The 21942-nt window shown below is 46.3% G+C and overlaps 1 protein-coding gene across 1 annotated transcript; it reads right to left on the bottom strand.

Annotated features, from left to right (window-relative positions):
• Positions 1-5299: 5299 nt before the first annotated feature.
• EFHC1 (EF-hand domain (C-terminal) containing 1) lies at positions 5300-21660 on the bottom strand. Its single transcript, XM_010583118.1, has 11 exons — positions 21572-21660; positions 17442-17663; positions 15645-15932; positions 13676-13825; positions 12042-12234; positions 11507-11727; positions 10589-10729; positions 9156-9369; positions 8372-8519; positions 7302-7518; positions 5300-5371 (listed from the first exon to the last, which is right to left on the bottom strand). The coding sequence occupies exons 1-11, from the start codon at positions 21632-21634 to the stop codon at positions 5300-5302; spliced, it is 1929 nt and encodes a 642-aa protein (XP_010581420.1). The 5' UTR covers positions 21635-21660.
• Between the last annotated feature and the right edge of the window lie 282 nt (positions 21661-21942).

Genomic DNA, 21942 nt, shown 5'->3' with positions numbered 1-21942 from the left:
CTTGCGTGTGCCTCATGGACCTGGTGTTCTCATGGCTCGTGACCACGTCCAGATGAGCAAGCTGGCTGTTGCAAAGGGTTTCGCATCAATGGGACTGTGCCCCTCATGCTGTCGCCTTAGCTTTCCTCATCCCTACCGTACCAGTGCAGCCGTACCATCGGCAGCCACCAGCTTCACTCTTTGTTTCCAAAGGATACAGAGCTTGTATCCACCCAAGGTGCTATCAAATGCAGGGTTTCTTCCAAAAAACCTAGCCCCTTCATCCCTTTCTGAGCTGTGAATGAGATGACAGGGAAGGGGAAGGAAGCCGGGGCTGCAAGGAGCAGCTTGCATGTTAGGAAAAGCCTGACCTGTGACGCATAGCTGTTGGCAGATGGAGTTGTCTCAAATCTACCTCAGAGGCCATCTGTTGCTGCAGACCACTTTTCCTCTTGCTCCTGCCCGCTGCCACCCGTATGTGCTGGCAGGAGATTCGTGGGAACTCCAGATCCCACCGGCTTGGTCCCCCTGCTGCCTCTTTGCTGGGGAGCAGCATCTCCTGCCCAGGGTTTCGTGGGTCAGTGCCAGCTCGTCGAGCTTCTTTAGGGTGCCATGCACCCGTCTAGATTCGGTAGGCGTGCAGTAGACGGGCACCTCTCACCCCACAGCTCTCCTCTGGGGCAGTTTCTGTAGCTTGGCTTTGCTGTTGGTGCCTCTCGTGCAGCAAAGCCGGCTGTAGCTTTAGTTCTGCTTCGCCGCAGCAGGAGCAGGCGAGCGGTATGCTCTCTTGGCTGGGCGAGAAAGAGGGGGCAGAGGGTTGGGGGAAGCTGGGGTGCTCTTCGATATGCAAGCCAGGATTGAGGTCCACCTTCCTTGCGGGTGAGGGACATGTGCGGTCCTTGGCATGCCCCTTGCTCAGCCCTTCGGGCGGCTGATCGCTGGCTCTCTCCAAGTGCAATTCTAGCTTGAGGCTGGCGCGGTCGTCTTCTGCATCGTTTGTGTTTTGGGGAAACGGGTGGCAGTTGATTTTCTGCCCCTTTTTGAGTTGGGTTGGGTTTTTTTCCTCCTTCTGTAGGTGTCTTTTTTTCCTTTCCTCCCCCTCTCCTTGTTGAGCCCCAGCTAATGCTGGGCACCGGAGGGAGAAAGTGTGCAGGGACACGAGGACAGTTGATCAAATTCCACTTGTTCCTCCAGCCCCATGACCTCTGAGCGTCAAATGAGAGGTATTAGCAGGAGAGGGATCTCCCCTTTTTCAGGGGAACTGAGAAAGGAGACTTTGGAGTAGAGCCTTTGGTGGTATCTTGCAATTGCTCCTCATAGCCCTTGCCGGGTAGATAATACACATTTTGGCTCAAACAGAGGCAGCGACAGTACTTGCGGTGCAATGTGATTGAAGGGGGAAAAGAGCTTTATGTTAGGGAGTATGTGGAAAAGGTCTAGTGTGAGAGGTTTTTCCTTTCTGCTGCCTCTTCCCATCCCCAGCCATCCGCTGCCACGTGCCCTCCGAGAGCGACTGCTGGCTGGCATCTCTCGAGCCTCAGCCGGTCCTTTCTGCAAAGCCGTTGCCTCGCAGCAGCCGAGGTGTTGGCTCTGTTAACAGGTGACACATACAGTCCCCCCAAAAACTGGCTGCTGAATGATTCCTCCTCCTGCCTGCTTCGCTTCAGGCAGCTTTTCCACTTGCACAATCCTGCGTCTTCATCCAGTAGCTAATTATGCTTTGTATCCCAAGTGCCTTATGTTGCCATGTAGTCTCTCGTACGCTTGATCTGTGTACTATATCAGTAGCTGAACGCCCTCCCTCTTTACAACGTATGTACAGCATATGCAACATTTATGTGTTTTTTGTTTTCTTTTTGATAGAGCTACCAGTAAAAGGGACAGTTTGTTTTTGAAATGTTTCCATGTGTTCTTTTTTTTTCTTCTTTTTTTTCTTTAAACCTATAGATGATGGGGCTTTTTTTGCCCTCCCCTATATTTAGTCCTCAGAAATCCCCACCCTTCTCCTGTTATACCCAAACGTGGCAGGATTTTTTTTTTTTTTGAGCTGAGCCTTTGTTGTAAGGCAATATGCGCTGTCATCCCAGAGGTTTGCAATCCACCCTCCGTTGGAGGGGCTGCCACAGGCTGCTTCTATCTCTTGTCTTCTAGTGTGAGCATCATCCCTCGGCTGCAAGCCCGCAGTAACTGCTTCTACGTCCATGTCATTTCTCAGCAGACCAAGCCTTCTCTTCAGCCCAAAGAGCTTTTTCTTTCCCAAACGGAATATTTTCATTGCAAGCCCTTAGTGGTCAGTCTTTCATTGACCGCTCTGCGTACAAAGATGCCGCGAGCTCACTTTCCTCGAGTGGATGCTCTTCTCATGCCCCATCTTGTCAAGCCTTGTGTCTTCTACCAGAAAGACCCAGCCCCAAACAGGATTTCTTGTCCACCACAGTGCAGAAAGTGTTAAGAGACCATGGAAAACTTCAAGTCTTTACTTCCAGTAACGCTATTGCTTGCACCCTTCCTGTGGGCTTGAGGCTGCTTTTGTAGTCTGTGTCCATTATGCAACCTAAGAAGGTCGGGGATTGAGTAGTCTGTGATTTTTGGTGTGAAGCATACTGTTTTCCTGCCCTAGCCTAGAAGAGCTGTGAAATACCAGCAGCAGTTCTCTCTTTTTGTCTTAGATAGTTGGGGAATGGGCTTGGGAAGAGAAAGGGGCAGAGGAAGAACAGATGTAGCATTTCACATATAATTTTTGAGTGACTTATGTTATGGGGCATTACAGTTGCATGGTTGGTTTGTTGGGTTTTTTGTTTTTTGTTTAGGATTCTTTCTTCTGACTTACCATATTTGGGTTAGTAGTAAAGAAGACAAGTTCCAGTTCCCCTGTAGGTCCCCTTACCCTTAAATGACCATTTTAAAATGTATTTTTGGTAGCCTTCCTGGTTGGAGGGAAGAACACCTACTCTAGGATGCCTCCCCCTTGCCTCCAAGTGACTCTTGAAGCCTGTAGCTACCCTGCCCTTGCTGCAGTGCGTGGGGTTTTACAGCAGCCTCTGTCTCTTGCCTTAGATGAAGTCTTGGTAGATGGACCCCGACTTGCATCAACAGTAGGTGGAGTTTATGGGGTTTGATTTACAGCCTTCTGGTAAACTTCGTGAGTGTGTAATAGATGGTTTGGCAGGCTTTATACTCAAACTGTGAAGTTTGTTACTTTGCCTTGGGGCTGTGTGTGGGGGTTTGCTGGCAGCGGGGAAGGGTGGCTGTTGTAAAAGCCAGGCAGAGGCACGTAGTTTTTCTTCGAGTATGCTGAACTCGATGGACCAAACCAGCAAAGGAACTTGAGGAAAATTTCTGTTCTTCCATATTTATGCTTCAGTGCAAATTTCCTAATTTTGGAGGGGGTGGGGGAAAGTAACAGTCTCTGATATTTTATCCCGTTTGTTTCATTCTTCCTGTCAACTTAAGTTTTTGTACGGATTTTGTTTGTTGTTGTTTGTTGTTAAATGACTTTTGTGGTAAACTCAACAAAAGTATTTTTCTGAAATAAATAAATAAAAGGCATAGATTCTTCCACTGCTGCTGTCCGCTGATGCTTTATCACTCTGCTAAGCTGTTTGCATTTCCAAAGCAAGCTGCCATGTGTCGTACTTGTCTCTCTCCTGCCGTACCAGACTAGTCTGTTCCCTTTGGTGCAGTGTCTTGTGTCCTCGTGTTCCCCACAGCTGGGGTTCATATTCTTGCATTTCCCATGTCTACAGCATGGGCAGCTGCTTCTGAGTTAGTTATCTGTGGCTGCCTTCATCGTTGGGAGTGGAGGATAAGGGCATTTGTAGGATATAATTTATCTGATGTGGTTTAGGTGCGTGTTTTATGGTGAGCTAAATTGTATACTTTCTGCAGCTGGCCCTGGGCATGCTACATGATTTGGCTGAGTATTAGGTTACAGTTTTGTAGCATGTGCAGAAAACAGTTTCTGACTTTCTTTTCTACAGCCTCCAGCTCCAGTAATTTCATCTGTAAGTTCTTGGTCTCTGGAAAAACTGATTAAGGTGGCCTTTAGAAGTTAGCCTTTGTCAGCTGCTGCTTGGAAGGCACCTCATGCCAAGCCATGCTTTGAAATCCAAGGTGGACCTGAGAGAGATGTAGTGATTCTCGGTCGGAGTGAGCAGCAGCACAAAACGGGCCCAGAAGGGAAGAGCGGTGACCTTTCTGAACAAGAGGAGGCAGGAGGGAGCTGTCATGTGGAGACTGAGCTGTCTGAGGGGAAGTGGGAATCCACAGCACAAAACCTGATTTAAGTAAGCATTTTGTTCCAAAGAGCTTTGTTCTCTACTGTGTGCATGATAGTTGCCTTTCATATGTGCTCAACGGCCATACCTGGCAGGTGTCATTTGGGGTGAGAAGGTCCCTGCCACCTTTACCTTCATCGAGAGATGAGCAATGTCACTCTAAGTGGAGCGCAAGTGTCATAACTCTATTGCTATGCCAACTGCTAGTTTTCCCTTTTCATTGGACCTGTCTGGTAAGATGACAGCTTGCGTAAGATGGGTTTAAATGGCATCTCAGTCCTAAACCCATTCTCCCAACCTTTTGTTAAAAAATGCAAAGCTGCTGTCAGCAGATTTGCGTACAGACGCCTGCTATCTCCATAGCTGTGTGAGATCTAAACTCACCACTCCATTTCAAGTAAACCCAGAATCACACTTCATGGTTCCCCCCCCCCCGCCCTGCCACTTTTCTTAGTTATTCCAGCCATTGAGGTACTTCTATTTAAAGCAGATTTATTAACACTTTTATAGCAGCCATGCATGGCTTGCTTACATTCAGACTAGCAAGCATGAGTTTATCATGGTCCATGGCAGGGCTCTTAGATCTTCTTGCAATGCAAATAACAATTTAAACTGGCAGTCTTTGCTGCTTGAAGGTGAAAGGTCCCTTTTGACTCTGTAAGAGAAATCTGAAGTGGTTATCATTCCAGGCTGTAGAGAGCTTTAGCTCTAGCAAGCCTTCCTGTACTGCATTAGAAAGTTGAGAGATAAACAGGAGAACCTGGCTTTGGTTCTCTGAAGTTTTTTCTCCTCTGAGTTTCATTTCAATATCCAGCAGTTGTGAGGCTGAGTTGGTGGTGGCTAAAAGGGCAGGGAAAGGTTAGGAAAGAAAAAAATGTTAACAAAATCAAGGTGAAATTAGCTGGCTCTAGTGAGAACGGAAGGTGGAGAGTGAGTGAAGCAAAGGTGAAGATTAGAGCATCCTTTTTGAAGCACAATGTCTTAAAGTCAAGTCAGCTAAGAATTTTAATGCTGGTCTTGCGCTTTCGGCTTCTGGGCAAAGATCACGAGGGGAAGGCTCGAAGGAAGTCATGGTAGTTTATCTTGTCTTCTCCACAAGAACATAGGTCAATCAGCTGGAGGGAAAAAAAAACCCACAACAAACACCATAAAGAGTTGGAAGAAGCTGCAAATTTGGGTTTTTAGGGGAAAGTGCCCAGAGACAGAGCAGATCTTATTCCCCTGTGTGGAAGAGCCTACTGCCTTAGTAGTCCTGAATCACAGGTAACCTTCAATGCTTATAGATGACACTGATCTATGCAACGAGAAGAGTTAAAGTGTGTGTGTTTAATCTCAATTGCCTTCTGAGTATCACCTCGGTGGCAATAGATCCACAAAAAAATAAAGCATGGCCACAGACTGACATAGGCCACAGCAAATCTTTCAGAAACCCCATAGAAATCCCTGCCAAAAGTGGGATGGGGGCAGCATATCTGAACAGTCACTGTTCACTGGTGCTGCTTTGGTGTGTGCACACAGCATAAAGTGGAGACACAGATAATTGAGCTCAGCGACAGCCGTACTAATGAGACAGTTCTGGTATCTGTGCCTGACCCTGCACTGTGTTACAGAGCTACAGCCTTTGTGTGCTTAAGGGGAAGAAAGAGAGCTTTTGTTTCTTTAATTGCATAACTAATCTCCTACTGACACCCAGGGAGATGGAAAGGGTCTAATATCACAGTTCCTTGAAAGGATTCTTCTTCCCTTGTCGCCTGGAGACAGTTTTGCTAGGGTTGCTCTTGTGTGACTGACAGCTGTGCTCATCTCCGATCCAGACAGTAGTTAACAATCTGCCGTATGTTTAACTTATAGCACCGCCACAAATTTGAGGGCTCTGTGCACAATCTTATTAAGATTTCAAGAGAGAAAAGGGATGCTTTTGTGTATAGGTCCTAGATGGGAATTCAAACATGGAGGTTTAACCTCAATTGTCACAGGTTCTCCACGTGCTCTTAGGCATGTCACTTCGTCTCCCGTTCTTGGAGTGGAAGCAGGAAGGACTGTCACCACATTGTAACTTCCTCAGGGCAGCGTGGTCCCCGGTGAACTCTAGTACAGCAAAGCCCTGGGTGCTGGTTGAAGGCCTTTATTCACTGCACTTTTGGAGACATAAGTACCCCATCTGTGTACCTTTCTAACCACAGCTGTGATGCCCACAGTTGGCTGGTTTAGAAAATTTTTTTTTAACAAGGGAAATACTCCCTCTGGTTTCTAGATTTCTTTAAACTCTGAGTCTGCCTTTATTGGCCACTAATCTACTACATATCATATTATGCTAAGAAAGCATCCTTGCCAGTCATATTCCTGAAAGGATCCTCCATCCCCGCTGCATGAATTTTTCCCTTCAGTTTCCCTCACGTTTTCTGCTATGCAGACTGTCATCTCCATGTGCTGTTGCTCATAGTGCCCAGCAAGCCTATGTTTTACTTGTGCTAACCAAGTGGTTATGATTCTAATTTCTTTTTTTTTTATATAATATTTAGTTCTCAAATCTTCAGTTCAGTTGCTGTTAAACCCAGAATGCATCTAAGCTTTCCTAAGGCTCATTCCCTAAGCACCTCAGTGTCATCTCTACTCAAGCCCAGGTGTGCTTAAGTCATGACAGACACTCAGTAATGCTGCAGTAGCCTGTGCCTGATCTCTATCATGATACACAACCTCTCCTGCTCATCTCTGAGATTTGATCCAGCAGGCATTTTCAGGCTTCACATAACAGTGCATCCAAACACTAGGCTACTCATTTGGTGGGCAACCTGGGTAACATTTCTTCCTTTTACTTAGAGGACAGCAATTATTATCTCCTCCTTTAAGACACAGGCTCAGTCCAACAACTCAGAGGCCTTTCTGAATTGGGACTCTCTTGCCCTTTTCTTGAAGCTATTCCCTTTCATAGGGTAGAGCAGCTGTTGGTGTTGCCTGGCTAGGGTTGGTAGGGTTTGTAGAAGAGCTCTTTTGGAAGAGCTGTAGGAGGGGAATTCAATATGCACAGTACCCCTTCCTTCTTACCTTGTTAACAAGAATAGCATTGGTTGGCACACTCAAGCTGTCGCAAAGGGCTAAAAATTTTGCTTTGTCCAGGATGCCAGAGCCATCCTTGTCGCACTGAAGAAATGTCTCCCGAATGTTCTTGTTGTTCAAGTAATTATGGAGCTTCAGCTCTTCCCGAACCTGCACAAGTAATTCATCCAGTTCCTGCTTGCTGGTCCCAAGCATAGGGATGTCACTGTAGAAGAAAGGAAGAACGGGACTTCATGTAAAAGCTACTTCTGGCAGCCTTACTGTGACACTTGTGTGCTGGCTGCCCGCCATGGCTAGCCAGAGTGTATTTCTGAACACACAGCAGGCTTCTGGGGTGCTTGGTTTTTGTGGCAAGCTCATCTCAGCTTGGACATGGAGATGAAGCTCACTCCTGATCTTGGAAATTTAGGTAAACTGTTTTCCCTTTGCATGACATTTCCCCCATGCACCTTTTGTCTGCAAGTGCTCTGGGACAAGGAGCGTTTTCTTGTGTGTTCCATTTAGTTCCAGGAACTCTATGCCATCCTAGTTTCAACATGAGCCCTTGAACTACCATGATACCAACTGACTCCAAAGTGTGTTGTAAGGTAACAGGGTTGTTTCTGGGTCACCCAAAATGGGTCCAGACAGCTAAAAAAAGAGGATGTGGTCTAGGCTCTGATGGGCTGATAAGAACAGCCAGAGCAAATGAAAAAAAAGACTCCACCAACCATCCGCTGAGCCTGCAACCGCCTAGTGGCTCATGCAGATACTGTTAGCGGCATGTTACAGTTAACTGCTGTCTTTTGGGAAAAGATGACTGTGTCCATTTAGCTGAAAATATCTCTGCTGCTGAGCCAGAGTTGTCCCGCAAGGTTTTCGGGTCAGCAGCAGCCACAACATTATATAGTACATACTTGACCACCTCTGTATGTGTCCAGACACAGGCTCTTGGAACTGAATAATCAGCTGAGCAGCCATTAGACAGCAAGCTGGAGCCCATGGAGGCTGCTGGAAATGCCCTTAGCTTTCAACCCTGAGTCTTATTTAGCTCCACAATGCCGTCCTTTGAAGCTTACCTGTTGGCAGTCTCCTTTACCACCTGCTGTGGGCGAAAATGATCCCTCAGTGACTGCAGTGTTGCCGCAGGGAAACTCTCTGCATTGCTCTCCATATAATTAAGCACATATTCATCAGCGTCAGTGATAACAAACCTGTGGCCAAACACTGGGGAAGAAGCATTAAAGAAAGCAGTGTTACTTGCCTTTCAGCATGGGTAAGTCTCTTCATCATCCAGGAGAGAGCATGGTTTCTCTCTTGTGGCTGGGCTCAGGTTTGAGCGAGCTCTGCTGTTTCAGCCCTTGAAGTGAGAATAGTTTCACTGACTCAAAGGGAGTTTTGCTGCAAGAAAAGCAGCTGCTGAGAGCAAAGGCCCTGTGCTTGGGCCTAAAATGACTCCCACGTTAGCACTGGTGTGTTTCTAAATATTTCAGTATTACATTTATTTTTCCCTATAGGATAGATTTTCCTTACAGGATAAGCCTTTGCTACTGGAAGTCATCTAACATAGCTTTTATCCTGTGAATCCTGGCAGGTCCCAAAATGGAAACTGAACACATACTATGGAGAATGTAGCTCTTTTTTTCCTAATTATGTCAAAGGTCCAAACATTGACAGTAACAGAGTTATATCAATGTACACCAGCTGGTGATCTGGAAACTCAAATGTGATGAGAGCCAGAAGGAACAGATCTTTCAAGTGAAGGAAGGTATATGAACTGTCCATGCAATAAATGACATAGCGGAGCAGGCACTGAAAACCAACACTGCTTAGAGAGTATTATCAATCCAGGCTGCATTTTACCTTCAATTGTAGAACCGATGGTGAGGTCAGAGGGCTCATAGTACGTGGCATTCTCTGTAGTAGAGCCTGGTTTGGTGACTCTGGTCTTTCCTAAGTATTTGCCTCCAATGATGCCAGAGTTACGGACTGGGGGTTCATAGATGCTGATCATGTCATCGGAGAGGAAATAAGAGAGGATGAAACGACGCTTTCTGTCCTCGGGGTTTGGTGATTCCTAGACGAAAGGTAGTGGCTTTGGAAAAGAACAGTTGAACCAGATTTTTCTTTCCTGGGGTGCTTAGGAGCACCTAGTAACATACTCATAAGCACCCAGAGTTCACAGCTTTTTTTTTTTATAGCTGACTAAACAAAGTGCTTGATATAGGCCAAAAGCTACAGATATGCTGACATAGCGTAACAAAGCCCTAGACAGCATTAAGCATCTGAATTTCAAAAGTTACTTGCTCTAGTCAGGCTAACAGAAGCAGAATCTGGGTTGCAGTGACCAAGTATATTCAGTGTTTCCACAGACTGAGTAATCCAAGAGAAAGGAATATCCTGTATGGAATGATTCATCAGAGAGAGAGACTGGCTATAAAATTTAGTATTAAAGTTACATTTTTCGTTACAATGAGTGCCTGAGAGAGGTTGGTGCTGCTTCCAGCTCTTAGTCACAGGAAGACACTCCCCTGACACACCACTAGGCTTACTTGCTTAGTTGAAAATTAAGTGGATCTGAACTCATCAGCTGTGACCTTTAGGAACTCCCGCACAATAGGGAAAAGAAATCATCCCTTATTCACTCTGAGTGTTTGGAGAGGGCAGGCACCAGGCAGCACAGGAAATGCCATTGCTACTACTGGATGTGCCAGAGGCTCCTTGCATAAACCAACTGTAAAGCTGGCACAAAGGCGAGGGCCTGAATGCTGTTGTCGTGGGCGGAAAGCACCATCCCCGTGGACTCCTCAGCTTCTGTGCTGGCATTTGGCTGCTCTGCTAGCACAGCCCCTTGCGGGCTGCTGTGGCCAGGACTAGCCTGGAGAAGGACAGATGCTGGGAGCCAGCAGCGGAGAGACAGCAAGCTCACGCTTGTGGCAGCGGTTGAAGGCAGGCAGAGGCATAGTGCCCAGCTGCAATGCTGTTTCAGTTAGGGCCATCTGTCACATGCTGATGTCAGTGGGAGTTTTTCCATAAATGGCTGTGGGTTTGTAGCATGTCTGTTTTGTACTTTCTGGTCTTGTTTTTTTCTACCTTTGCGTGCCACTAATTGTCACAGCAAGTACACAATAACCTAACGGCATCCCCTACGGGGCACTCGTGTTGGCTTGCGGAACTCTCTTTTCCCACCAGCACAGAGGAGAATTTGCTAACAGCCTTGTCTGAGCAGGCTGTTACTCCCACCCTTCTGACTCTACAACATAAGCTGGCACTATACCGTCAAGGAAGGCACTTACCAGGGCCACCTGGTATCGCAGCACCTTGTGGTCATTCTCTAGTATCTTAATTATATCTTTCCGAGGAGGCTTTGGAAGCAGAGAAAAGCAGTTCTGAAGAGAATCTTCAAGGATGCCAAAACCATTGTAGGGAGGAATTACCTGCATCCAGAGGAGATATCAAGCATAAACAGCTGAAACTAAGAACAAGACAATGTCTGCAAGACAGCTCATCAGAAAAAACATCTGTTTGGAAAAAATCTTCTGTCACCAGGTAGCAATAGCTGTGACATCCTGCCCAGCAGAAATGCTACTAGCCTGGCCATAGACAATATTTAAGAGAATTAAGAAAATCTGAAATTCAGAAAGCCAGGTGATTTCTCTGAATAAAGAGACTGTGGCTATACTGATGACTAAACCTTCCTGTGCACAGGAACTCAGTCATCTATATGGTTACACTGTTAACTGTTATGTTTGTGGTCTAGGCTAGCTAGCACTCCAAACCATTCCTAGGCTCAGTTTGGGAGGTAACAAGGGCTGTAACCATTCCCAGTAGGCAGCTGGACTTTGCAACCCCGTTTTGGAGGGTGAAGGAGACTTTGGCAGTATGAGTGCAGCCAGACTGTGCGAGTTGGCTTCCCAGCCAAAAACAAATCCTGACATTCTTTAATTTTCTAGTATAGACATAACCAGGGTTCTTTCTATCACTATTAGCAAGTGCTTTGTCCTTTCCACTATTAGAAATCAACAGTTTCAGAGGACTTTCATTTTATATAAATTATGACCACTCTTGCCTCATTTTTTTCAAGTTACTTGCTCTTTTCTTTAAGCTGAACTTGTTTACTGTAAGTTCTTACTAAGCTGAACATATACTTTACTACATGAGCTTATACCAGCTGCTTCCTTCCCTCTCTTCTTTTGAGAAATGGTTTGCAGTACCTGTGGAACTTCCTCAAGTGGTTTCTTCTTTATTTCCACTGGCTGGAAGTCTGTGATGCCAAATTTGTCACGATAGAAGTTTCGGGTGAACTCATCGCAATCATAGATGAAGAAGGTGCGTCCAAGGAGGGTGGTAGATTTGCCAACAGCAAAATCTTTCGCTGTGTACCACTCAAGTACTTCCTGATCAGAGATCTCCAGCACACAGCTTGGGAAGGTCTCTAAGGACAAGGCAACAAAAGGAAAAAGAAATCAATCAGGTAGATGTTAACATTTTCTAGTGAAAAGAGACACAAAAACAAGCTGTATAAGCAGCTCCAGGGAGCTGTTGATACTGCTGTCCTGCCACTGTTTCCCAAAAGATAAAGAATTTAATGATCATTTAAAGAACTTTTCTTTGGCCAATAACTGATGACATTTGGAATGTTCTCAGAAATTCTCCAGACTCACTGTACCTCTGACACAGCCACCACATATGTATCTACCCACCAAGGCATTTTAGCACATACAGATGTGCTGGCCAATCTAAACTTACTTTTCTTGTCCACAAAGGTTTTGGGCAAGCGTTGGCGTTTTATCAGTATTGGGAATGGGTCTCTACCATCATTTTGCTTGTAGACCTCCCGAACCTCCACTGTGTCATCTGCCAAGTAGTAATGGATTATGTACGTCCTGTTCTCACCAAAGATGCTGTCAGTGTCATCCCACATGGCGTAGAAGCGAAGGACCTGGGGTGGAGAAAAAAGAGGCAGAGAAGACAAACATGGATTAGAATTACTCATGCTTTGTCCAAATGAAGTGGTTTGAAATGGGTTGGGTGATTAGAGGCATCTCACCAATCTTCTCTGCCAGGTATGGAAGAACTAAGCCCTTGTACTGTGGGCACTGGGATGAATGGGCTGCTGACGCAGCAGTGGGAAGGGCAGCAGGGGCCTGGAGAGCTGGACAGGCCTGGCTTACCTTGGCAGCAGCAAGTGAAAGAGAACAGTTTATGCTGAGACAAGAAATTTAGTTCAGGAAGCATGAGGAAAAATGGGGCGGGGGGGGGGCGGTGTGATTAAAAAGCAGCAGAAAATAATTGCCCTGGAATGAGTAGGGAAGTAGCCTTAAGGGAAGTGATTTTTATAATGAAACTTAATACAGCAAGACAGAATCTTGTTTTGACTCTTAAACCTCTTAGAGGTGTCATGGCCAATTCTTTTCCACTCTCATGCTGAGGAAGGCAGAGGGGAATGCACTCGGCAGTCCTGAAGAGACTGCATTCACTGCAGACCTCATCTTATTTCTGCCTAGTAGAAATATCATCTTTTAATGCCTCAGAAATCAAACTCCTCACACTGCAATGCTCAAGAGTTCCCCAAGGTACAGCTCCTAAACAGGCAGCCCAATAGCCGTTGCAGGCAGAGTTGGCCCAGCACAGACTTGAGTCACCAAGGCTAAACTGGTAGCAAAATGGCAGGCATGGCCCAGCTCGCATCCACACAGCAAAACTGTCTGCTCCCCTCAAAACAGGGTGCCCATAACCAAAATGGCAACTGAATATGATCCTGGCTAACACCTAGCTGATAGCCAGGAACTGTTTGATTGATAGCTGGCCAGGGACAATATGCAGAACTCGGGTCGTGTCCTGGCTGTTTTATTTTCTAGTATAGATGTAGTCTATAGGGTTTCTTACATTGTTGCTAGATGAAAAGAAGATCCAGAGGAGCAGGGAGGAGAGTGTTAGTCAACTGTATGCACAGGGAGAATTCAGTCAGAGCAAGTGACATTTCTGTTTGTCTGAAATTGTCCACTCTGGCACATGGCATCAAAGTTTTGGGGTAAGAAAGGAGTGGATGCAGCATGCCCATTCATATTCGAACTGCACCTGGCCTCACCTGCTAACTTCCCAAGGCAGGTGGCTTGCCTCATCCCAACAGAAAGCAAGAGAAAAATGGAGGATCTAGAGCATAGGCTCTGCAATCCAAAAAGAAGCCGTTTATAAGGCACAAAGCCCAGCAAAAACATAAAAGGTTTTGTTTCTCACTAAAGCCAAGAAAGGAGCAAATGTGGAGTCTGTTCAGCAGACTGAGATTTTTTAGAATGAGTAAGGTTGCAGACACTCACAAGACTCAGATTTCAATAACATATATAGTCTGTAATGTGGGTAATCACTACCAGTTCTCTCACCTGCTTGTCGTAAGTCAGAAACTGTTTGAGTTGGTCGAAATCTGATGGTGTGATGTACTTGCGCATAGGCATCCGACGCAGTTCTGTGTAAGGATCAAAAATCATTTTCTCTGGAGGGTTCAGTTCAATTCCTTGGCTCTCCAGGAACACCTAGGAAGGTCATCTGAGGTATTAATGATGCCGTGAGTTCTGAAGGTAAGACGTAACTAGAGATTACAGATGGGCTGAGATGAGTGTTGTCAGAATACTGCAAATTCATTCCTCACAGACCACCAGGCTACAGGAGTATTAGTTCTACTGCAATAGCAAATACAACAGAAGATGACCAAGATGTTTCTGTTTAAGCTGTTTCTCAGCTTTCCTTGCCCTTTACTTACTCAGGGCAGTCCTGTCCTCAACATCCTAACTCAGATTTTACTTGAGCACAGTTTTCCTTGGCCTTAGGGCTTTAAATGGAGGATAACTGTCAGTTGGTCTCTTTTATGTAAACGAAAAAAATTAAATTAGTGTATAACCGCAGATGTAGTCAGTCGGAATTTGCAAGAGACCTAGGGCTCCCCAGTGTGTCAGACAGTGGAAGTTAGCGTTACCCACACTAGGCTCACCAAGGCCCTTCGGGCCACAAGGATATGTTCCAGAGTGGCAGCTTCAGTCCATCTTTCAGGAGGAGTAGTTTTGCCACAGAGAGAGGACAATCTGTTTATAAACAGAGTTTTTTCTTACCTTAGATGCATCAACAAACTCTAGGGTATTACTTGTGTACTCACATCAGTCACCCAAAAACAACTTCTGAATTCAAGGGACTTCTTCACTTTTTGGCCTTGGGAAGTGGCCCATGAAAACATTCAGCACAGGAAGCACCTATGCAAACACCTCCAACAAGCATGTGAGATCACCCTGAAGACTCACAAAGCAGGCTCACACTTTCAGACTAACTATTTTCTGGTCTGGAGGATGCCAGTTAACAATAAGTAGACTAGTGGCCTTGAGATGTAGACCCATGTAGCTCATTTAATGTTTTCCATTAACCAGCCAACATTTACATGAGAACCAGCTCTTCATCTGATGTGAACTGACTTTAACACTCATCCAGTTCCAGCAGAGCTGGCCCCACATGTTCTCAACAGCCACATATATACCAATATATTATACATGCTTGGGAACATTCCTAGGCACTGAGGCCTGCTGGCAAGGAACAACTTGCATCTAAACTCTCTCAGCCTCCAGGACAGGTTGGCTGCATGTAACTCACCTATTGGGAATGGTCGCTGGAGCATTCTAACCTCTGGACCACTCCTGGGAAATGCTTGGAAGAATAGTAGTTGACCAGGGCTGAGATTATACTGGGGACAATCTAACAGGATACCAGTATACTGGTATTTGTTATTACTTGATATTGGATTGTTATTATCACATTTACTGGTACAGAAATAGCCAGAAATAGAAAAGCGGGCAATGAGTAAGCTCTCTTAGAAAGGTCAGTTCATACCACAATTCTCAACCCACGGATCATGACCGCTCTTCTGGCTTGGCTGTAGATGGGTGCAGAGTTACTGACTGCATTCCCTTCCCCTATTCTTAACAGAGGAGTATTAAGTCAGAAAAGAGTTAGGATCAGTAATTTCTCTCTCACAAATGCACAATGTTTCATCTGGACTCTAAGCAGTTAAACTGTTGCACACACAGAAATTAACTTAGAATTTGTATTGTAAGAAGTCCTGAGGACAAAGGATGGGATCCCAGCAGCCCTGGGGCAAAAATACTGAGCAATTAACATGCCCTCAGCAACTATCATACCTTGAGCTCCCCATTGATCTGAAGAAAGAAGTCTTCACAAAAAGCAAAATGAAAGATTGTGAGCAACCATATTGTGAAAGCTACAGATGCAGACTACTGGACTCTTAACACGTCTGTGCACCTGTAGCTCCTGGGATTCTTTGTGTCAGTGTTCTCTGTACAAGCAACACACCTGTGTGAATGGGTCACAGTCTACTATGCGGTACGTCCTGCCATACATGGTGATGTTCATGCCCCGATTCAGATCCTTCCAGTGGTAATGATCCCCATGGTCATTCTTGGGCACCCGGTGGCGTCTGATAAGTTTGCCTTGAGGAAGACCAGAGTTCTGCACAACAGGCTCTATGACGGACATGCTGTCATCTTCCAAATAGTAATAGATACACACTTGGCGGATCCGGTAATGCTCTTCTGCAGAGAGAGGAACATCTTCCTGGAAATAGGCATCAAATTTCAAAATCTGCCAAAGGGGCAATATAACAAAGGGAGAGAGAAAGTAACAAATTTAACACCACGATTAGTCTATTAAGACCAATAATTTATTTGTAATTTGCCTTGGCATTGCAAAATTACTGGATTGTAATCTATAAAATCATCAAAGCCAACTGTATCTTAATCTGTGGCTGTTGGCAGAGGCATCATGAGGGCTTTTATCAAGATGTGCCTTTTACAAATTTACTGCCAGGTGCTTGGTTACTGCCAGTAATCTAATTTTCTGACATACATTACTTCCTTTACTATTGTCAGCATTGCAGACCCTGATTTAGGGAAGTTATCAGGAGATTTTAGTAAAGATTCAACCACATCTGTGGATTTTAAAATCTGCATGGGTCATCTTAAATCACATCTATTCAGCAGTGACAGCAAAAGCTAATCTGTGCTGGAGAAACAAGGAGAAAAACCAGTCAGTCAATCATAGTTCCTGTGCTTGGCAGAAGTACGAGGAATATTCCTTCCAAGATCATTCAATGCCCCTAAGAGCATGTAGGTGGCCAATCAGGCCTTGCATACCCAGCCTACATCAACCCAGAGGCCTGGGTAATTAAGAGATGATAAAGCCAGCAATTTCCTACAAGCCAGCAAAAGTGCTTCAAAAGGGACCGTGGCTGCCCCCAGCAGCACTGGCATCCCTGCTGCTACTCTGGCTTGGATGAAGGGGCAGAGAAGTATCTGACAGATTAAACAGCAACATCTACATTACTCTGAAGGAATAGCCTCAGTAATTAACACAGCACATCTGTTCCCCAGACTGTCTCACAGATGGGCTGAGGGTTGGCTGCAGACTGCCTTTCTAGGCCTGCCTGGCAGCATGCAAACCTCTGCACACACTCAGGTCTGCTGAGCCTCGCACACTCTGCAGCAACTGCTCTGTCCGTGGCTGCGGCTGCACTTGCCAGCTTGCAGTCTGTGCCACTGGCACATTTAAAATCAAGGGTCAGCTCAGGACTGCTCCAGGCAGACACATAGCCACCTCCTAGTCTGATAAGATCACCAAGACGTAATGTAGGAAGTACTAATGGAGCAGTACAGGCTGTCACATGCTGTGGTGACAAACACAAGCATAAATAGATAGACCACAGTAAAACAGTCTAACAGGGTCCCCATTGCAGACTGTCTTTTACAGTTTAAGCTCAGTTACAATCTCAATATAGTTTTGGAAACACAGAAGGCCAGGCTGTGGTTTACAGGGCAATGGTTATAAACTGAAGCTTTTCAGAGTTAATCAAACTTCTTTTCCAATGCCTGCTGGAAAGGCTCTAGCATAACTTGCGGGGAATGTCTTACATCGTTTACGTATTATAATCCTCCTCCCGAGCAAAGAAAGCCTCTTTCAGTCTGGGGTTCAGCTGTCTCTGACTAAGGGCTATGGCATCTGAAAACTGCTGTACACTGTCCCATGAACCCTGGAGCTGACTGTTTATGTCTCCGAACTTGGCCAGCGATATTCCTGGAATAAGCTTCTTTATACCTTTTTGTCAAAAGCCACATGTGCTGGAATGAAGCCTGAAGGTGGGGCCTGCTTGGCTTGCCCATAGGTCAGCGTGGGTCTCTTGTTGGATAATTCATCTAATTCAGCTTGAGAAAGCTGGTTCACATATAGTCGCTCCCCACCGATCCCCACTGTTGGCAGCCGAGAAAAGGCAAATCCATTTTTGTAGCCCAGTGTCTGGGACCGATGAAAAGATGTTTTCTGTGGAAGGAAATCCAGCTGTTAAAATACTGCATGCACTCAGTGGATATGGCTATTGAAAGCACAGAAAAACAGTAAAATAGTGAATTATCCAGAATGCCCCCTCAGCATTTTATTATAACCTACTGCAGCAGTTATTTACAATCAGATTTTACACTTGGATCAAGAAGGCTGAAAAAACAGTAAGTGGCTGGAGGAACGAAGCATCAGAGTGAACTCAAATCCTACCACTGGCACCCACTCCCCACAAGCTTAAATCACTTAATTTCCCTATTGCCACCATTCTCAGTGCATATCTGCCCTAGTATTTCTCTACAAACTCTTTGCTCCCTACTTTGTGTTACAGCAGTACAGAGCACCATGGGACCTCACTCTGTTACTGCCTTATAGTGCTCCCTTGACTATTACACCTTGTGCACCTTCTGTGTTTTCCATCGCTGTTTATTTTGTTAACCCTCTCCTGGGGATGATGTTCACAGGATTTTCTTCGCTGGGCTAAATCAAGGTGTGTCACGCTCACAGAACTGCAATTATGAAACGTACCAAACCACATTAGCTGTTTCACCACCTCTCTCCACAGTCCATGCAAGGCTCACACATTAAATAATCACAACCACAATGTAAGACTCTACAGCAGATTAATGAGAAGCCTGATAAGACGAGAAGAATTCTATCTTTGTGAGCACTGTATAATGTTGGCTATAGGATTCACCTGTCATTTTTTGCTTTGTTGGTTTAATCTCAGTTTTGAGCTTCTTGGATCCTTTCACCTGTCTTCACTATCTGCCTCATGCCAGCTATTGAGCCATTCTTCAAGCTAAATAATTATCCAGACAGCACAGGAAGTTCCGTTTTGCTTAAGGACACAAAACAAGAAAATGTCAGAGCTGTGAATAGGACCTGATCTCTGTCAGTCCAGTTCTGTTCTTCACTACTGAAGGTTAGGATCAGACTTGAGTGACACCAAGCTACTTGACTTTCTGTACAGTCCACCATACCTGGCATCTCACCTGCAATCCTGAAAGTATTTGAAATAACCCATGCCTGGCTGGTCCCACTGGGCTTTCAGCACTTAATGCTCCAGAGAAAGCAGGAGAAATTGTGAGTCCCTGATAATAAAACCCCTGACTTTACTTTGATTTTTGCCAAGTAAAACAGAATTGTACACATTTCTAGCACTGAAGGAACAAGCTTCAGCTCCTTTTCCAGATCCAGACTTGCAATCAGTCCAACCTCAGGCATGTGAACCACTTCTTCTCCACCCCCTCCCTCACTCCTCATGGTTAAGCCTCTAATCTTATTTATACCTTCAAGGCCCCACTTGAATTTCACATAATTGCCTGTTTTCTCTTTAAACTGGCACTACAGATCTTGCAATGCTGTGGACAGAGCAGTTAGGAAAACAGGTTCAGGTGAAAACAAGAGAGTTTACTGAAGACATGTTAACAGAACGCCTTATAAACATTAGCCCTGCTACAGAACTGCCATTTTCTTCTGTTAAATAAATACCAAGGGAAAGCTGTGGGAAAAATATTCAAGGAAAACCAGGAAGTTTGTCTTTAAATTGGGCAATATCAGTTTTTGTCAGAAGTGCACAGGCTTTTAAGGCCCCACAGTTGCCTAAAGAAAACACCTGATATATTCATAAGACTCCCAGAGTCAATAGGCTTTCCCAAGTGAACATGGATGCCAGATAACATCTCACAGTATCAGGTGACTAATGTCAATTTAAAAGGGAAAACACAGAATGTAAATTCCTAATCTTAGTTACTGCCAGTCTGTATCTGAAGAAATTCCACTGAATTAACAACCTTTTTGCCAAGTCTGTAATGCTTCATGCTAATGCCTTTTTTTTTTTTCAGCACAGCATGTCCCATGACAAAAGTTCACATGCAAGTGCATGAGGTTCCTTATCCTGGAATACCAAAGCATACTGGAGGCCTGTTCTCCTGATGACCAGGCAACTTGGATGTATTGGGAGGGAACAGGGGGAAGAAGGGGCCTCAATCAGAATAAGAAACCTTATGGAAATGGAAGAGCCTGTTCTTGAGGATATTAAACTCCAGGGAAGCGTAAGGCATGCCCTGGTCTCTCTGTTCCCTATGAAAGTTTGGGAGCATTGCTTCTGAGGGAAGCAGTCAGGATATTGGTTTCTCAAACTGACATTAGTAGCATTGAGTTGAAGTTGAGCAATGGTGTCAAGACTCAGGATATCATTTCCCCAGGGAGAAGGAAGGGCAGAGCTATTAGCTGCTCTAAAACAGTACTGGAGAGAACTCAGAGAGTATCAGTTCTCATCTGTGGTACTGCTTCTCAAGAGGATATTGGGAGGATTTGGGGTTATCAGATCCTTAATGTGTGGACCATTGGGAATGGGGAAAAGGAGAGGTTGCTTCCTCATTTAGGTATCAATTCAAGTGCAGTGGGTGAGGATGACACTACTTCTTCCACTGAACCTGGGAGCAGCTGAGAGGGCCTCACTTCCTTGGGATGATCCTGGAGGCTGTGGTGGTTTCAGTTCTGCAGAAGGATACCAGTTCTCTGAAGACTATCAGGTTCTCAGGTTCCAGACCATTAGGTCCCTGTGGACTATCAAGGATTCAGTTCTCCAGGCAACACCAGGAGAGCATTTGTGGAAGTATCAGAGCTTTGGAGGAAGGCCTATCAGGAATGTATTGATTGCCCAGAAGACTGGCAACTTCAGGGTGTATCTGTTCCTCTAAGGGTGGTGGGCAGGTCCAGGACATAACTGTACTGGGATGGTTTGGGGGATTAATTCCTAACAGAGGACTGCTTGAGGTTTGGACAGTGTTGGTTCTCTAGGGTATAGCAAGACAGTTGAGGGGTTATCAGGTAAGTTTATGGGTCCTGCTTCAGGACAGAATCAGAATGAGTAGCAGGTTCAGAACAACATCCCTTTGGGAAAACTGAGATGGTTCAGAGAAACAGTAGTTTTCCTGGGGGAATCAGGTTTCAAGACTGTAAAGTGGGTTTGGGGATACGCCTTCCCTTGGGGTATCACATGAACTGGCGGGAGAACTACTGGATGGATTCAGGGGTACTTAATCTCCATGGGGTGAGTTTGCAGATAGCAGTTCTGCAGTTATAGAGAAAGATTTTGGGGTCTCAAGTGAGGCTGGGGGAACTTACCTCTCCAAAGCTATCAGGACAATTTCAGGGGTTATCAGATGGGTGCAAGATGCAATGGGTTCCTCAGAGACAAGATTAAGAGTACCATGTCCCCTGGAGGGTGGGCTCAGGGATACTCGGTCGGCTGGGAACAGACTTTCAATTACATTGGGAGAACTTAGGGAGTACCAGGTCTGCTGTGGGTGGGGTCAGGGGATACCAGGTGGGTTCAGAGAGTTCAGGTTGCCCAGAAGTGAGTTCAGCAGATATTTGTTGGCTTTGGGAAACACCAAGTCCACTGGAGGGGGGGTTCAGTGGGTATTAGGTCTGCTGGGGAGCATCAAATGAGTTTACAGGGCACCAGGACCCTTGGGAGTCACTTGACCCCTGAAGGGTGCCTGGTGAGTTTGAGAGGTACCAGGTTCCCAGGACACCAAGTCCTCTTAGGGATATTAGGTGACTTTGGGAGGTACCAGGCCTCTTGGGGGAATTAGAGGGTGGTCTGAGGGAATAGGAGATTCCCTCGGAGTGGGTTCCGGGGGTAACACGTCCCCTGGGGGAATATTCTGTGAGTTTAGGGGTACCAGGTCTCCTGGGGAGTTAGAGGAGGGTCTGAGGGAGTACCAGGTTCCCAGGGGGTGTCGTCAGGGGCTGCCAGAGGCCCGGTTCCCAGGGGGTCACCTGCTAGGCCAGGCCAGACCGCGCTTAGGGGTGTTCCGGGGGAATTGGGGAGGGAGGGTGTCCCCGGGAGGCACGGTACACCGGACGGCTGCGCTCACCATGGGGTCCCTGAAGGCGCAGCCCGGGAGGAAGGGCAGGCCCGGCCCCGGCTCTGAGCTCATGGCGGCGGAAGCGCTCCCACCCCGGCCTCCGGCGACGCCGTCTCCATGGCAACCGCCCGCCCAGTGCGCAGGCTCGGAGCGGGAGGCGCATGCGCACTGAGCCGGCCGCGCTCCGCGCCTGCGCAATGAGCGGCTCTGGAGGGGGGGTTGCCGTGGCAACGGGAGGGCGGGAGCGCGGCCTGTGGGGCCGGTCCGAGCGGTGGCCGGGGGGAGCGGACGGAGGGAGGGGGCGAGGGCCCAAGGCGGCCTCGTCCCCGCAGTGTGGAAAAGCAGCAGTCCCGGGAGCTGTGGAAAGCATTAATCCTGTT

This window comes from Haliaeetus leucocephalus, unplaced genomic scaffold, assembly GCF_000737465.1.
Source record: "Haliaeetus leucocephalus isolate CR32 unplaced genomic scaffold, Haliaeetus_leucocephalus-4.0 Scaffold871, whole genome shotgun sequence".
Lineage (NCBI taxonomy): Eukaryota > Metazoa > Chordata > Aves > Accipitriformes > Accipitridae > Haliaeetus > Haliaeetus leucocephalus.
Note: the sequence above shows the minus strand (reverse complement) of the source record. Positions and strands in the feature narration are given on the sequence as shown.

Excerpts from the sequence above, each read along its gene's own strand:
- EFHC1 (XM_010583118.1), bottom strand. The coding sequence starts at position 21,634 with ATGAGCTCAGAGCCGGGGCCGGGCCTGCCCTTCCTCCCGGGCTGCGCC. Across the intron at positions 13,826-15,644 it reads ACTGTGACCCATTCACACAG|GTGTTCCTGGAGAGCCAAGG; the intron begins GTGTGTTGCTTG and ends TGACCTTCCTAG. Across the intron at positions 10,730-11,506 it reads CACTTGAGGAAGTTCCACAG|GTAATTCCTCCCTACAATGG; the intron begins GTACTGCAAACC and ends CTCTGGATGCAG.